The sequence below is a fragment of the Chinchilla lanigera genome, unplaced genomic scaffold (assembly GCF_000276665.1).
Source record: "Chinchilla lanigera isolate Chin_1 unplaced genomic scaffold, ChiLan1.0 scaffold00076, whole genome shotgun sequence".
NCBI classification, from domain to species: Eukaryota; Metazoa; Chordata; class Mammalia; order Rodentia; family Chinchillidae; genus Chinchilla; species Chinchilla lanigera.
In genome coordinates this window covers 4,800,706-4,818,852 of record NW_004955477.1, presented here as the reverse complement: position 1 = coordinate 4,818,852, position 18,147 = coordinate 4,800,706, and the positions used below count along the sequence as shown (strand labels likewise).

The following is an 18,147-nucleotide window of genomic DNA, read 5'->3' as shown; positions in this document are numbered from 1 at the left end:
ACTAAAAAAAATTAAAAAATAAAAATAAATAAATAGAACAGACTCTGCAACAAGAAATACCTCCAGTCGTTTCCCATCTTCGTCATAGACAGACACTGTCACCTCCACATTCTTTGCCGTTGTTTTGCTCCCTTTATCAAAATCTCCTTGAACTAATGTTACATAGATATCATTTCGAACATCACCTGGGGGGAAAATTACACCCTTAATAGTATTTATTATTCATAGTGTAACCATGAGTTTTACAAAACACTACCTAGCATGCTACCCACCCAGCCAAATATTATAAATTCTGTACTGTATTGCATGATTATATTTTCTACAAAAGTCTCAGCATTTAAAGACACGATAAAAGCAAGTATCCTCATCCTCAGACTTGCAGGGTCGAGGGTTCAAACCCTCTAGTCATCTACTTGGTTCCTCACATGCACAGAGGATTTCTCTGCACCTCTGAGATCAGTCAAGGCTCAGAGTGGCTACAGTACACTGATGGGGCTGGGGCCATGGCCCTATCTCAATCGACATCACCATCCCTTGTCACACACTGGCTGTGATCATCTGAGTTCCCAGGAGCAAAGAAGATCACAACTCAAAGTGGCACACCCAGGCAGATGACTGGCAGTGTCAGCCTCCTCTGCAAACTACAAAAATGAGTGATTCCAGGAGTTGAACTAAAAACTTATTAAAATGAGAATCACAAGCTTAGGATCATGGCCAAGGGATGGATTCTAAGAGAAATCTTCTGCACAGCTCTTCTCTCCTGGCAAGCAGCTGTCAAGATCCTGAATAGGGACAACACTGAGAAGACAGATAGCAAAAGAGACCTGTGCATTTTAAAGTAAGATGGACCTTTAATTGCAGAGAAAAACTTACAACAAATGAGCTCAAGACTTCTCCTCCTACTAAGAGCATATGAACCCCCTGGTAATGGTCCAATTGGGAAAACTTCACAAGCTTCGTTAGCAGTGTGATTTAGAAGAAGCACCACTGGCCCAGTGACTGCTTATCTGCCACCTGCCTGGTTCCCTCCCGCGCCTGAGCCTGCTCTGCACAGGGCATCAGGAGTAGTCCATTAAGAGCAGCAAGGGGGTCCACTTTGACTAAAGGACAAAGACCACTTAAGGAAAAAAAGCTCCCTTTGTTTTATCTTTTGCTTTCCTTTTCTTACTTTTTTTTGTGCTGCTTTATTTTGGCTTTTAATGTATCCAACTATTAAATTACACTTTCATTTAAAAGTCATTATTATAAGAGTCCCAGTGGGTTACTCCCACAACAGTTGCTGCTAGAAAAGGAACGTGGTTACAGTCGCTGATACTGCTCACCAGAGAAGTTAAGAAGGACGGAGGAAGCATGGGCCTGGCCGTGGGAGGCAAAGCTGCCCATACAAGATCTGCCGCTAACCAGTGGTGTCACCTTGGACATGTCGTTTAACCTCCTGGGCCACCCCACTAAATACCCTCACCAACAAGGCAGGCACATAGGTTTTATGATCTCTCAGCTGAAAAATCTATTAAAGCACAAAAACCATAATCAAAATGGTTACAGAAGTTTCCCAAAAATGTCATCAACCAGTGAAGGAACAGGGACTCAGACAAGGACACTGTCTCACTCCCGTGTTCACCTGCAGTTGTTCTCGGGGCTATTCCCAAAGCAAGACCTCAATTAGAGCAGGTAAAACCCAAAGATGGGTGTTCACCAAAGGCCCTTAGCAAATGCCTCCTTGGGTTACAGGGCTTGCATTTTCGAAGGAAGGAAAAAGAAAACGACATAGGGGACACCAGCCACCTTTCTAGCTTGAAGGAGAAATGTCCTCCTGCCTGGATCCTTCAGAAAGACTCCAGGAAAACAGTGAGCCGTGCAAAGGCAAAAAACCAGTATGAAGGTAACAGGATAGGCTCTCCCACTCTCCAAAGAAGAAGCACCTCTCTACAGCACTGCTGACAAAATAGGACAACACACAGGTTCCGCCGGGCTAAAGGTGAGGGTTTGAAAACTACCCACGCTGCCTCACTGGTGCCCACAGCCCAGTCAGTGACTACACAGACAACAGAGAACAGGGCTGACTCAGTGCACCTAGAATCCCTCTCAGGGGCCTTCCCCTGGCACTCAGCACATGGAACATGCCAGGACGACGTTCAACTGTGTACGTTCCTTATGAATCTATCATGGGATAATGGAATAGTCTTTGACTTACTTTGTAAGTCCATCAATTGAAAGGGAAACTCCATCAATGTGACAGAAGTTTCATGGGTTTCCCCTTTGAACCTGGGGACATCCTAAAGCACAGAGATTAATGCACACTGTCAATTACTTCATCTATAAATTTGCAACTCGAGCCCAAATGCAAACAAGAAATCCACAAATTACTCCACTTCTGTTAATAGGCTTAAAAGAATTGACTGGATAGATGCAGCAACAGCAATAGCCACCCCAGAGTTGCATCGAGGCTGACTGGCCTGCTCTTGCTTTAAGGTAAGCCTGGTGCACATTTACCCGCAGAACAATCAATAGCCCACAAGAGCCCTGAAAAAAGAATGACAGCACAGTGTCTCAGAGTTTCATGAAAATAAGGCCAATGAGTCTTCCAGCATGCTCTCCCTTACTGCCAGAGGCCTGCAAAAGAAGGCACATGTGACTGTGGCACATGGAGCAGTTTGGCCCACTTCTACTGTTCACTGTCCATGTGACTTCAGGCTGTGGGTTCACCCGGATGGGAATCAGCTCAACACCAATTCATAGGCTCCCAAGATCTTTATGTGGATTGACTTAGTCTTAATGTGAACATTACTCACAAACCAAAAAGTATCACTAAAAGGATATAAATGATAAATAGTAACTTGCTTCCCAAGATTTGAGGATCAAGTTGGATTATTAATATGAATGCTGTTTGGAAACTGGAAAGTATTATACATAAGAGATTAATGTTAATAAGGACTCCACTTATCAATTTACTCAGTTTAAAATCCATGACTGGGTCACAGCAACATTTGTTTGGTAACCTACACCAGCTGAGCAGATACTAGGCATGCGCAGCTAAAAGCATTATCTTCCCACAACGTCTACTATCCATTGGTGGGCCTCATGTCGGCCAGCTCACTTTCCAATCCTTGTTCCTTCTTTAGATCACATGTCTACTTGGATGTTTGTTAGGTGTCCGTGTCCAACCACACACTACAGTACAGGGAAAGCTCATTCTACAGGGGGCAATGTGCACACCCCACCAGTCTAGCTGCAGCCTCTCACCGCTGGGGTAATGTGTAACCACCCTGGGGCCTTAGGATCACGGACCACACACTCAGACCCCTCTCCTTGCCAGAAGCCATACATGTTACTCTAAACACATCAGTCTCGGTGGCTGCCTGCATCAGTGCCATGCTCAACAGCCCAGAACAAGTCAGTCCTTACCCGGCATGATTATCTCTGGAAATCCTGTTTTGCGAGCCACAGCTGTGGTCCTGTCCACCAAATGAGGGAACTCTTTCCGAATCTGATGGATATCTCCAGGAAGTAATTTCAGTGTTACCCACAAACCTGGAAAAACAATGGATATCTGAGTCATGTTTTAAAAAACATTTTTATATTAAGCGTTTTTACAAAAGCAATTTTGATGAATGAACACCTTCTAATTCACAATTCAACATTTTTATGGAAAAATGAACAAATGAACAAGTTGCATCTGGTTAGCTGTGATACAAATCTTGGTGGGATAAGGAATGACAGGTGAGCCAATGCAAGCAGCAGGTGAGCACTTCCTCTCATGAGTTGATATACATTTAAGATACAGGAAAAGGTGGCCCTTATCTGGGAGTGGACTGAGAAGGCTGTCATTTTCCAGCCTCTCATGAAGGATGATAGCAGGGGGGACTCTGAAGATGAGTACACAGCTCCCCAAACCCAGGAAAGTCCCACGTTGCTAAGCAGCATGGTGCTGCCCAGGTGAGTAATAGGGCACAGGCTTGCGGGCACCAACAGGCCAAGTCCACACAGCCTGGCACAGCGTAGCTTGCAGAGCCACCCCCTGTGACACTGTCAAAGCAAAGGAGGAGCAAATGCTCTGGCTGACACTCAGCTCTTTCCACAGGGGGGATGGGAGGCTGCCACACTCTAAACCAAGACACAGAGGATGTCCTGGAGAGACTATGGCCTGGGCTGCCAAGCAGGCAGACTGATGAATGGAAAGCTGCCCTGTATAAATGCTCCTGAGTAGCCCTGACATGGGAGGGAGCAAGAAGGAATAAAATAGACACTTGCAACATCAAAAGCAGGAGACACAGCAGTTGCTTAGCCCTGCGGGTTATTTTCAAGGACAGTGCCTATTACCCTGGTGGCAAGGAAGGAGTGTCACCATAGGCTGGCAGGTCTGGGTGCTCAGCCTCTGGGGCTGAGGGGCCTGGGCTGCTGCTCCCCAGTTACTCTGCTCTGGGGGCTCCATGCGCCCATCACAGCATCAATATGTGGGTCTGTATGTGGGCCATGTGTGTGTGCGCCTGAGTGTATCTGTGTTCATGTATATCTGTGTCACTCTGTGTGTATCTGTGTATGTCTATATGGGTCTGTATGTGTCTGTGTGTAGTGTGCATAACTGTGTATGCACATACCTATGCCGTGCATGTGTTTATTCAAGCGTTTACATATGGCTGTATATGTGTGTCTCTGAGTGTCTATATGTGTTGTGCACATCTGTGTGCATGTGCACGTGTGTGTATGTGAGCATGTCTGTTTCTGTGTCTATGCACATTTCTGTATATAGCCATGTGCATCTGTATGTGTTTCTCCATGTGTGTCTATATATGGCTAGATATATCTGTAACTGTTTGTGTCTGCATATATATCTCTAGCATAGCTGCTCCTTCTCCAGATGCTTCCACAAAGAATAGGCCAGTCATTTATCACTGCTCAGCTGAGGACCCTACACCTGGTGGAAGAAAATTGAGAAAACCACAGACCTTGGCCACAAGCAACTTGCATTCTAAGCAGCCTTGGGAGATGTCCCCAGTACAGACAAAGGACATCACTACAGCAGCTCTGCCTGCTTTGACCCTGGGCCCACTGCTCTAGCTTCTGGCTACCTATCTTCTAGTAGCTGTCCTAGAAATGTCTTTTTCCTTCACAAAGGTCAAAAGATCAACATAATTAATGGTTAAGAAAGTTAAAAGTCACTGACATTGTGTCCTTTGTTAGCTGGAGAAAGTCCCTTTTCTTGGCCATCCAGTGAGGCCCTCTATTAATTCAGAAATATCTAATAAGCACTATGCACCAGACACTCACAGGATGATGAAAACACAGGATGGAAACTTATTTTCCCCTGCCAGAGACTTACCCTCACTGCAACAATCACACACTAAGTCCACAGTCCCTCAGAGACATGTGCAAGTAGGAAACGCTCTCAGGGTCCTGAGCACACTGAAGGGACACACCCAAAGCTGCACTCTGGCACTCACACAGCTCCTCTGAGCCTCAGCAGCAGCAAAGGGATTCCAGGCCTGTGCCCACTCCAGGGAGCGGCATCCAGGGGCATCAGGGCTGTAGCCCATCTGAGGCAGTGGGGAGGCCTGGGAGGGCTCAGGAATGAGTTCAGGGTCTGACTTGATGGCGCTCCGGTGGCTCCATGGCACAGGGACATGGGTGTTCAGAGTAGCCTGGGTGAATGTTGGCTGCACTTGAACCTGGGGAGTGGGCAGTGTGGACGTCAGAACAGCAGAACTGGAGGGAGAGCAGAAAGGGAAGGAGGAATAACTCGCAAGAATAGGGGTCACCAGCAAGTGCCAGGGCAACACAAGGGCAAGAAGAGAAAGAAGGTCCTGAATGTATGCACAAAGAATCCCCACCCTCAGAAACCACAGAGGAAAGGAGCACCCGGAGAGAACAGCAACAGCAGGAGGGTGGTGCTCATGCGGCCGGAGCCAAACATGGTTCAGAAGAAGGGGAGTTCTGTCTATCACTGACCAACGAGGACATCACCAAGGACCTCAGAAAGGGCCCTCCTGTGGAAAGTGGTGGGGGGTTTGGGTAGAAGAACAAAGACAAAAGGAAGATCAGATCAGAGAGAGAAGAAGCTGGAACAGAAGTATCAATATAAAAAGAAAGACATATTTGTCCAGAGTAGGATTGCTTTGGGCACTTCCTTTTCTTTCCTTTTACATGTCTGTTTTTTTCCGTTTCCTTTGTTTTTGAGACAAGGAATTCCAGATCATGGGAGAGAAGCATAACCAACAGAAGATAGTCCCTAAAGATGTTTCACAGGATGGCACCCAGAGAGAGGTACACATACCATGGCTCAGAATGTGCACTGCACAAGGTAACTGATTGAGAAAAGTGAACAGGAAGTTACATCATGTTCACCAAGCCTGTCCCAACACTGACTGCATCTCCTCACTCACTCACATAAGGGGACCCCTTTTCCTAATTCATACAAAAATACCCTGAGCTAGGAGCAGCATTAGACGTGCACAGAAAGTACGTAGACAAACTCTCAAGGGCCAGGTACTTCCACCCCTGCCTCTGCCACCCAGCTAAGCAAACCAAATCTAGTGCTAACAATTTCATTAGAAAGGCTGCCTTGTAATGCCTTTTCTTCCTCATAAATATGAGTTTGCTCAAATATCTAAGTTAATAAACTAGAATATTAGTGACACAGTTCAATCTGTTACAGCACAATTTAAACATAGAGGTTAAATTTTCCCAATTATATTAAGTTTAAAGCACTTTTCTCATAGAATGACATGAGGGCAATTTTCACACCAAAAAAAGTGTGTTTAGAGTTGATATCTCCATAACTAGAATAGGTAAAAACAAAAGGGATGAGCATTCCTTATGTCTCAAATGCAAAAGCAGGAGTCTAGCGGGGATGGGGAAGATACACTGTCCAGAAAAAACATCTAGCACTTCTGGGTCCAGGGATCAGGATAATTTGGGTGAAATATAAAAGATTCTGCCCATTGCAATCAGGGAACTTGTCAGTGTAAACCAGAACAGGCCAAGGCCCAGAATGAGCTCAGATGAGACCCTCGATATGTCAAGAAGATAATCTTGGGTCACTTGACTATGGCCTGATAGACAAATAGCATAAAGCTGAGCCTCGGTCACTTCCAATAGAGAAACACAAGCCTCACTGAGCAAGACCCTGCAAACCTAGCAGCCAATTCTGTCCTGCATTTCCTGGGCCACCTCTCTTTTTAATTCTCTCTGGAATGACCTAGATCCACCCTAAGAGGAAGCCTAGAGGCAAAGGAGAGCCAGTGATTTGCCCAGGGCATCCTCATTCAGGCATGCACCGGTGGTCTCACCAAGAATGCAGTCAAAATTCTTGTCTCCCGGTCCTCACAGACCTGAAACAGTCCCTCCTCCCAGGGTTAAAGGCACAGGATACACTGGTCCCATCCTTCTCTAGCTTTCTAGATTTTTTGCCTATGACACCCATGAGCCCGGCAGACTTCCAGGCCTCTTTCTAAGCTGTTTCCTGTAGGCCTGACACCAAACTGTGGTTGTCCTGTGTGGCTCTAAGCAAGGCTGACCATGCTTAGATGACCTGCAAGGGCACTGGTGGTATGGGAGGCCCCACTCCAGGTCTGAGACACAGGCAGACACAGAGAATGGCTTCAGCCTGAGACTGTCCAGTCTGAACAGCTCTGCCTGGACCCCCCTGTGACTTTCATTCAACGTGCAGATGGGCACAACTATGATTTAGCGGGGAATGGGGCCTGGGTCAGCTAAGAAGTCTGTCTGCAGAGCCTACAATTCATCACCATTCTGGGTAGAGGGGTTTGTTCCGCTGTTGTTGGCCAGGGAGACGGACAGTTCACAGCAGCTAAGGGTCCCTGCTGAGCCCTAGGAAGCATTCATGTCTCTAGAACATTCCTCAGATTCAACACTTATCTGTCTGTTAAAGTCCAGTGACTGCAGGTGACCATCCAGTGAAATAGGCCTCTGCTCCAAAGCTCTGTGGAGTTTGCAGCACTTCCACTGGGGGTCAAGGACTGACGCATATTGTCTCCTGCCAATGTTAATAGCAGGGTTAGACACCTGACATTCTGAAGGTGACTTCCCCTCAGGCAGGTGGTGGGGCCTCCATAAACAGTTGCTTTCTGGCAGCTCTCCTGGGCAGCCCAAGTGCCAACTGTCGCCAACCTGAGGTGATTGATTCATTAGCCCTGCTGGCAGAAGGTCGGCTGCTCAGAGGCGTCAGTGCAGGATTAAAAACCATGTGTACCAGACAGGGAGTGAGGGAAAAGAAACCACTCTGATAACCAAAGGGGAACTGGTCTATGTATCTGAAGCCACCTTCCCCATAAGTACAAAGAGGAACCCTAGCAAACAAAGTAGCTGGCACAGGACAAGACTGAGGACAAAAAGGAAAAGAGTACTCAGTGGGAGAAGGGTGCTGAATATCCTCTTGATTCTTCTCAATGGTGAAGTAAAATCATGGCCAGAGGGCAGGGATTGTACTCAAGCATTTAACAGGGTTAAGATGAGGGGACAGGGTTAGAGACGACACACGCAGCGCACGCATGAGCTGTGTTCAGGTCTTAGCAGTACTGTGTTCATCCCACTCAGTCACGTAACACAGGGCTCCCTCTCATCTACAGGATGGCTCTCAGCAGCACTTAGAGGGGATGGGTGGGAAAATCAGCACACGATGTACAAACAATGCACATGTTCCAGCACTGTCATCATCATCATCATCTTCACTGTCATCATCATGAATTTCAAGCTAAACTGCAAGCCACAGCACCATCCCACACTCACATGAACAGACACAGACGAAAAAACTGAACAATAAAATACGTACCCTGCCCCTTGTGGTTGACTTCTTTGGCAGCGATGACTTTGTTTATAACAGTCTGAAGGAAGTCATTCTCCCCTGCCACCCTGGGTGAAAAACGGGATGACATGTTCAGCGGCTTGTGTCGAATGGCGTCGTCCAACGCGAGCCTGGAGGGCACGGGACGACCAAGACCACAGGAGACAAAGGGGCACAGAGACCCGTGGGTCACGGTAACAAGGGAACACAAGACAGCATCGTCACCAAGTGGGAGAGAGTCGTCATGAGTCAACGCACGACAAAGGGCAGGATAGGTAACGAGAAAAACAGGGAAAAGCATCAATCAGGAAAATGCTGAACACCAGGGAGAAAGTCAGGCAAACGAGGGCGACCCACTTCCCAGGAAAACATGTGCACCAGGGACTGGTTTGAAATTAAGAAGGCTGGAAGGCCTACCATTTCAAAGAATATTTGTGGCCATTTCTCTAATTTCAATAATTGTGACCATATCCCTGGTCAAGGAGCAGGTAGTATGAAGGGAAAAACAGATATAAGCCCCTTACCCCTCCCAAAAAGTGCTCCCTCAAACCTAACAGTTTGGGGATGCTTTCTACTTTGCTCCATGCGACTGTGTACAAGCCTCAGATGATTACACGGGAGAGGGCGGCATCATCTTTGGAGAACACAACTAATGATTATCATGTCTGAAAGCTGAAATCAGGACGTGGGCAGGAATGCAAATCTTCAGTGTGTTCAGGGGCCATGAACCAGGAACCTCTCATAGAGGCTGCACTGTACAGAACCGAGAAGCCAAACAGGCAATACATGCCAAGAGGAATGTCATGGAACTCCACAGAGTCCCACAGGAAAGGGCAAGAAAACATACATCCTGTCCATAACACTTAAAATCAGTTCTGGGAGCAGGGATGAAGTTATCTGTCACTGGAGCCACATAACTCAAGTGAGCTGAGGGCTGTTTTAATTTACTTCATCAAGTTATAAAAAAAAAAAAAAAAAAAGACCGAGAGAGACACAGAGAAAGAGAGAGATGTGAACTGTGTTTCCTTCCCTAAATCAAGCCTGTGAGATAATAAATCAATTTTAATGGAGCAAAAAAACGGTTTCATTAGCATGACATTTCCCAAAGAATGGGTTTCATTGCTTATTTTACTATTAAAATCATGCTGCTCTTTTGCTTCCAACTATGCAAATATTAATCTGTATATTAGTCTTTCTTTAATAGAGCAAGAAGTCACAAATTATGTAAGAGATAAGCATGTAATATTTTTTAAAGTGGACATTCACGACAAGCTAGAAAAAGTGGCAACAACCAGATGAGGTTGTTTTGTTTTTGTTTTTGTTTTGGTACCAGGAATTGAACTCATGACCTTGCATTTGCCAGGCAGGTGCTGGGCCACTGAGCTATATCCCCGGCCCACAACCAGATGATTTCAAGGGGTTTAGTACATGGTCAGTGAAAATCAGTGTTTCTAAAACTGATACATTCCTTAAGTTTTTAACACCCAAAGGTTTTCTTCCTTGATTTTTTCATAGAGGACGGAGCAAGCAACAGGCAATTTCACCTTAGTAACACATTAGGGCATCAACAAATTCTGAGTCTAATGTATAATTTAGCATTCCAAAATGTAGGGGGCTGCATTATTTCTCCTAGGCCAAAGAAGCAAACTTTATATTACAGTTTCACAAAGGCATACTGTATTTATTACTTCAGTGTCTTCCCATGTTCCAAAATGATGTTCCCCTTGTTTGCTAAGGGAGCTTTCAGATTCTACAGAGTGTCCTCCCCTTATAAACTGCCTTCACTAGATGACATTACACAGCAACATTATCCATCAGAACTTTCTGCAGTGATGGAAATCTGTTATACAATCTGCCTTGTCCAATATGGTAACCTCTAGCCCCACAGGGTCTTGAATACTTAAAATGGAGCTAATGTGACTGGGGAGCTCAATTTTTAATTCTCTTTCATTTTATCAATTTAAACAACCACATGGGATGAGTGGTTACCATACCAGATAGGAAAGAAAACTGCAAGCATGTAAGTGACATAAGATCTTTTGCCTCCAGTTTTATAAGGTGAAACATATGTAGCTCCATCCTGGCTTCAAGCTAGATAATGCAGAATTTCATTATTCTCCTTTCAGGAAGACTGCAAAATTCTCTGCTGAGCTATACAAAAAGCCTTAGAAGGCTGTCTATAGGAATCACCTTCTCTCAAAAAACATAGCTGGTAGTTGGTCCATCCTAACAGGCACTCAAAATCTGTTGTGGGGTGGGGTGGGATGGGATAGTCCATTCTGAAAGACAGGTAGGGTAACCAATGTCCTATCTTCTGAACTCCCCCAAGGACAGGGCTTTTACAGACAACCACTGTCACCAGCCTCCCAAAGCCATTCAGCCAACACCTGAAAACAGCATAAACTTCCTAAAATAGAATTTGTTTCAAGTCCGAAATCCCTGCAATAAAAACAAAATAAAGAGGAAAAAAAAGAAGAGACAGCACTGTGATAGGATACTCTTAACTCATGCCATTTCTTCTTCCAAGATGTCACAACCCTGGGGAGGAAGCTGTCTCTTGCCATTAACCTAAACATTCAAATCCTAATTCCTTCTTCTAGAGGTAGGAATTCCCCTGAACTGGGAAAAGACCATGATCTAGGAACCCTCCTGCTTCAATCACCAGGAAACAAACATTAATTCTTTTGATTTAACCCATGGGTTCTAGGCTCAAATCAGACAATTTAGTACATCTTCCCCAAGAGCTTTTTTCCATGTTTCCTGAACCTCTCTAAAGACACAGTCTAAAAAAAAAAAACAAGTACATATACAGTCCACTCTGAGCAAAAACCAAGATGGGAAAATCAGCAGCATGATTATATGCTTTATGGTATTATTTCTTGCTTTATAAAAGAAATCATCATTATTCTGTTTGGTTTCCTATTTTTTAAAACAGGAACCTCTTGCAATAAATTTGCAAGTATTATATTTCGAAAATGTGAATTGCTCCTAGGATAAATCAGTTATGTAAAGAAACATTCACACTCAGAGAAGGATCGTAAGTATTCTTCTGATAAGATAATTCAGTGAACACATGTAAATATCTACCTCCAGAGCCATAAACAAACTTTAACCCTGGATTCCTGTAGCTACCAAAAATTCCATGTGCTAAGGAAATGACTAAACAGATTTTACATTATTGTGAAATAATCCATCCCAACTTAGGTTTAATGTAGAAAATTAATTACAAAGATTATTGCTACAAACATAGGATGTCCACAGTATATCTAGTTAAGTACTTGTATTGCTCCATACTTACGGCTGAAAGGGAATGAAATGCTGTTTATCTTCATCGTCTACTTTTCCATTTATTATATCTGTTACATCCATCACTGAGGACAAGAAAGAACAAAGATTGTTTTTGCTGAAGTGCTATAATCATAGTAAACCAACAACAAAAAAAGGAACATCAGATTATCTTCTGGCCAACTACACCATAAGCCACATGGTGGAATTTTCTTCTGTTCAAGTCTAAATTATTTCCATGTTTGAAAGACAAATTAAGTCATCTAAACACGCTGGCACCGGCGCAACTGGAGCTCAAATGGCAGAGTTCCACTGAATAATTTCCTTTGCCAATTACCCAGTTGTCACTCTGGAGTAGCAATGTCTAAGAGACCATTCTGTGATGACGGAAATGTTCTGTAGTGGCGGTCACCTAAACAGTGGCAAGCTTGATGGAGGAACTGAATTTTTACTTCAATTTCATTCATTTAAATTCAAGTAGCCACATGTGGCAAGTGGCTCCCCTACTCATACTAACACACACCACACCCCAAATAACAACACAATAAGCAAGTGGCTATAATTTACCAAGAGATCCCATGCATATGGATGTCTGTGAATGCCACTTCACAGGGACACTCAACATTGATCCTCAGCAACTTACTCTCTCTCCAGCTGAGAAAAGTGAGGGCCACAGACAGGACTGAAAGAACATACTCAAAGTCACAATGCAAGAAAACCTCCAGTGCCTAGGTTCTTTCTATTTTATTAAGCTGCCTTCACAAATGCATCACTTGAGTATTCCAGGCTCACTGAAATCAGAAGAAAGGCTGATACATTTTACATCATGTCTGTATTAAAAGTTACCACCTGATGGCATTCAGGGATTAACAGAGTTACTTTTACCTTCCAAACAAAATGCCTCTTGCCTTTGGTAACAACAGGAAGAGCAAGAAAACCCAAGAATAACCCTAGAAGGCACTGGACCCAAACTCTGCCTCTTGGGCATCCACTCCACCATAGGTGGCCAAACATGTCCAAGCAGAGCACCTGGTTTCTTCTCTTTGCATAAACTCTTCCCTAGGGATGAGCATCACATACTGAAAATGGGGACAATTGTCATTTCTGCACTATCCCCCATCGAAAGGAGTGAGAGGTTTGCAGAGTAAGAAAAGCAGCACAGGGTCCACTGCTTGATATGGTAGAGCCCAAGGTGCAGACAGAGTGTGTGCTGAGGGAAACTGTCACCCTACTGCATGGAACCAATAAGGACCATAAGCCAAAAATGTCTTCAGAGATCCAGGTCAAAGTATCCCAAATAAATTAGAATACCAAGTAATGGCTGCTCGAACATAAATAGTCAGACCTCAAATCTTCACCTGGTAAAAGACTTTCCCAGATTTGAACACTACTGCAGGTGATGGGCACTAAATCCAGCACTCACCCATTCCTGGGATCTTTCATATATTCAAGCCCACATTCTTAATACCACTTTGGAATAAGGAAACATAGCTTATATTAGCAGCAGCCCACTCAATCAGCCATAGCCAGGGCAAAGTGAGTCTGAACGTGGCTGAGCATCCACTGCATGTTAGCCCATTTGGTGGCCCTCCTGTATGCATGCGGTCCTTTTCTTCTGTGACACAACTTATCACACCAGCTAACTGTGCATCTCCTCAGTCCTCTGACCCCCCATGCCAAATCTTCAGGTCCCAAACCCTGAATATTTGCAGTCTCAGTAACCATTTTCAGAAAGGCAACAAGCAAGTAAGGAAAAAAGGCAGCTTCTGCCTGAGCACCCTGTGTTGAAAACAGCATTCGTCCTACTAGTATTAACTAATGACAGTACCGTCAGGACCGCTCACCCCAAGCTCAGGGATGAGTGAAGTCAAGTCACCTTCTACAGGATATTCCTCACTGCTGGTCAGCACGAAGGCCTATGCCTAGGAAGCTCTCAAGGTGGTCTAGACAAAATGCCTCTGTTGCCAAAGGAGAAAATGAATGACTTGGAGGGGAAACACCCAAAATAACAGCCCAGCTCTCTACATTCAGGTAGGAGGGGCAACCTGAGAAAAGTGGAGAATGCAGCTGCAGTCACCATGATCACATATAAGGTAACTGTGTGGAAGGCCCAGGAGACAGGTGGCCTCAAGTGATATAGGAGTAAGAGGCGGAGGCAGTGGTGGTATCAGGACAACAGCAAAGAAGGGCCAAACATGGCAAAGACAGCAACTTAGAAGGTGAGGGGTGAGAAACATGCTGCAGAGAGAGAGGCCAGAAAGCTCCAGATAGCTCCATCTCACTGGTGGGCCAAGGTGTCAGGACAGCCTGCTCAAAGCAACTGGGCATAAGGAACAGAGATAGTAAGAAACCACACTGCCCCTGAGCCACCAATTCCACCACTAGGAGCTCTCCTCCAGCACAGAGGGCGTTGGTATTTCATTCACATTCAAAAGCGCTCACTGACACCTTCAGCTGAAAACTCTGTGAGACCCAAAGTAAAGGATTACTGAGATAATGACACAGCTACGGACTATAGCCACCAGAAATCCTAATTCTTGAAAAATATCTAACAAAATGAAATGTTCATAGTATAAAGATTTTTAGAAAGTATACAGATACAATGTGCCTAAACTTAATACTCCTGAATCATACCCAGACTAGTTAAACTGGTAAAAAGACACACAAACAAAAAAAATCAATAAACAAACAAAAAGGATACAGTATGATAAATATTCTTTTTTGATTTTTGTTTTTTTTTTCTTCAGTGGCTGGGCATTGAACTAGGGCCCAGGTGTGCTAAGTACATGCTCTGCCACTAAGGCACACTCCCCAGCCTTAGTATGATATGATATTGATTTTAATTTTAAAAATTATATACCATAAGAAATATGCCACAGCCAGGGTGCATACCTGTAATACTAGCTACATGGAAGGCTGAGGCAGGAGGATTTCAAGTTCAAGGCCAGCCTAGGCAATTTAGTTAGACCTTGTCTCCAAATAAAAATTTTAAAAGGGCTAGGGTTATAGCTCAGTGGCAGAACATTTACCTAATATGCATAAAGCCCTGGTGTCAATTGCTAGTACTGCAAAAGTGTGTGTGTGTGTGTGTGTGTGTGTGTGTGTGTGTGTAAAAATAGAAGGAAATATACCAGAACAATCATAAGCTACTACCCTCACTATATAAAATTGGGAATGATTTATTTAATCATACTTATCTTTCTTTTTCATAAAATTTTCATTTTTTATAACTGTCACTCTTACATTATCAAAAGGTTTAAAAGAAAAGAATGTGACATACCATTTTCAATAAAAGACTAAAACCTATAGGCTTAAAGGCCCACAAATACTTTCTCCTTTTAAGAAACTGGGATCTGTTGACACAGACAGAAACCATTCTAGAGAAAGCCTCAAAATTAAATTTGCGTGTGGAAAATGGAGCTGCATACCAATAGGTAGAATACGATTACCAAAAAGTTAATCACCCTTCTCACCCTTCTCACATGTGAGAAGTGTTCCCTGTTAACAAGAAGGAGAAAGTACAGTGGAGAGATGTGCTGTGAGAGGCAGATGCCTGTAATGCGGAGGAAGAATGTGATCCCTGGATGTGCTGAACGCCAATACCCAATGGGTGGGACAGGGCAGTCTGCCAAACCAAGTGACCAGGAGGAAACTGGCCACTAAACAAGTAGAACGTGCAGGTCCTACTTAGAATTTACAGAAAGACACCAGCCACCAGGTCTCAGAAAAGTGGCCCTGCAGGAAGACCATGGAGGACAATGTGATCAGCGGTAGAACCCAGGGATAAATGGAACCTCACCATCCAGAAGGCCCACTGAGCCAAGTAAACAAACAATTTCTGGGCAGCTGTGACAGTGGAAAGAAGCAGAGGTCCATAATCAGGGACCTGGAAACCAACGCTAACAAGTCCCGGCCTGAAATACTCCAATAGCAGAAGGCAAGGGCTGCCAACAGTCTCTGCAGCATTTCACCTGGGGGCTTCTCAATCTCATAGCAGAGCAAGACCCCATGCAGTGAGAGCAGAGCAGAGCAGAGCAGAAGGAGAGGCCATGCTCCAGAGTATTTGGGCCAAAATGGGCCAGTAGGCGTAGAGCTAAGACCCAGTTTCTAGCAACCCCAAGGCAAATAGGTACCAAGGACACAAGACAGACGAGGAAGGAGCCAAAGACCAGTCTAGACAGAAGCAATTAGAGGCCAGAGGGGATATCCACATGGTCATCCACAATCTGGGGACAAAAGAGTGGTGACCTCACAGCTAGAGATCCAAGTTCCAGGGACTGGACCATGGCCCAGAGGCCTCCAGGAACAAGGTATTATCAGGACTGCCAGCCTGGGCTTCCACAATGCCGGGAGAAGTCCAAGAACCAGGAGACTCCTACCTAATGCCTGACTTCACTTCTTGCTTCCTAATAGCAAGAGGTCACGCCTGCAGCGCAGGAACTTTGACAACAAACCTCCTCATGTCTTGCTCTCTAAGACTTCCTGGAACATAAAAATTGAACCAGAGCAAGCCAGAAAATCCCTATTTTGATCCAAAGATAAAGAAAACTGCCAGCCTTTCGTTTAGACTTCATCTTGATTTTTAACAAATCTAATGATGTGCTCATAGTAATTTATTAATGTAATCTCCCTGGTAATCTAATAACCAATGAATCCACAGCACCAGTGTTGGAAAGAGGCTCAACTTACCTACGTTGTCCAAAATTTCTCTGACTGCTTCAGGGAAGCCTAATATACCCAAGACAAATACAAAATATTTTCTTAAAATATCATAGTGGTAGGAAAGGGAAAATTGCTGAAAAATTATAGGTATCTCAACAGTATATATGCAACATGCTACAAGATCTGAAAAGTAGAGGAATACTTTTCAAGTAGGTATGCAAGTAACAAGTGATAAAAATGTAACTGATTTGCCCAGCACAAATCCCAATGGACCTCAACAAGGCAACTTACCCTCAAGAATTCACTCATAAATTAAAAAACCACTGAAACACCCTACTGATTAGTCCTACTAATAAATGGATGCCAACTTAATTAATGTGCTTCTTTCTCACAATGCCTACCTATCTCATTTTATTATTTATACTTTATAAAGTAGCAATCACTCATTTAAATGATCTGATGTAGTTTTTCAAAGATATCTAAAATGAGCACAGAGGACTTTTAAGGCAGTGAAACTATTCCATATGACCTTATAATGATGGATACACACCATTCACTTGTTCAAACCACAGGACACACATGCCACACGGCACAATCATGTAACCTTGAACCTTGGGTGATGGTGACATGTCATTGTAGCTTCACTGACTACAATATATGTACCAGTTGGTGGGAAACGCTGACAACAGAGACGGAGCATAGGGTAAGGTCATATGAGAACTGTCTATATTTTCTTTCAATTTTGCCTGAACCTAAAAAGTTCTCTAAAAATAAAATCACTAAACAGAAAAGTCTTTTCAAAAGAGGGGGAAAAAACTAAGTTCTGAGTTTCCTGATTGGCAAGGTAAATAATGTTTTCCCTAGTCATTCATACAAGAAATACTGCAATAAACCAAGATTCAAAAATTGTGTCAATATAGTTATTCATATAGTATGGTTCCCAAATATCTGAGAAAGGACAAAAGTAAGTATCAGGAGGCTGGTTAACCAAATTCCACTGCAACCATAAAACAGTAAGAAAACCATTTCCCAAAATTATGAAAAAGAGTGTGATGCTAAGAGGTCAACTACAGAACTTCCTAGGGACACTTAACTTTCCTCAACAGAGAAAAACAACCTGTCACTTTCCCTGCACTGCCACCAAAAGCAAAAAAAGAGAAATATGGACAGTAAAAAGGCCCTGTGTCCGGGCAATTGTGTCCTCTTCATGGTTTCCTCCTCGTGCCTCCTCACCACTCCCACCAGTCTGTGCCCAAATCAATAATCAAGTCCCAAAAGCCTGAAACCCTCCACTGTCTGGTTTTCCCACAGGTTGGGAAATGGGTCAGGATCTCTCCCAGGGAAAGACATAACCTGCTTTAAAACCAAACATAAGATTTACATATGAAACTTGTAGACTG

The 18,147-nt window shown here is 44.0% G+C and overlaps 1 protein-coding gene across 3 annotated transcripts in view; it reads right to left on the bottom strand.

Moving 5' to 3' along the window:
• Positions 1-18,147, bottom strand: part of Dock1 (dedicator of cytokinesis 1) — a 518,033-nt gene that overhangs the window by 424,960 nt on the left and 74,926 nt on the right. For 2 of the 3 annotated variants that reach the window (XM_005402009.2, XM_013503070.1), the window contains exons 11-14: positions 12,099-12,171; positions 8,789-8,931; positions 3,406-3,531; positions 61-185 (exon numbers count right to left, since the gene is read on the bottom strand). In XM_005402009.2, coding sequence (XP_005402066.1) covers positions 61-185; positions 3,406-3,531; positions 8,789-8,931; positions 12,099-12,171 — 467 coding nt within the window. The remainder of the gene's footprint in view (positions 1-60; positions 186-3,405; positions 3,532-8,788; positions 8,932-12,098; positions 12,172-18,147) is intronic. The other variant, XM_005402010.2, reaches the window with a different exon arrangement.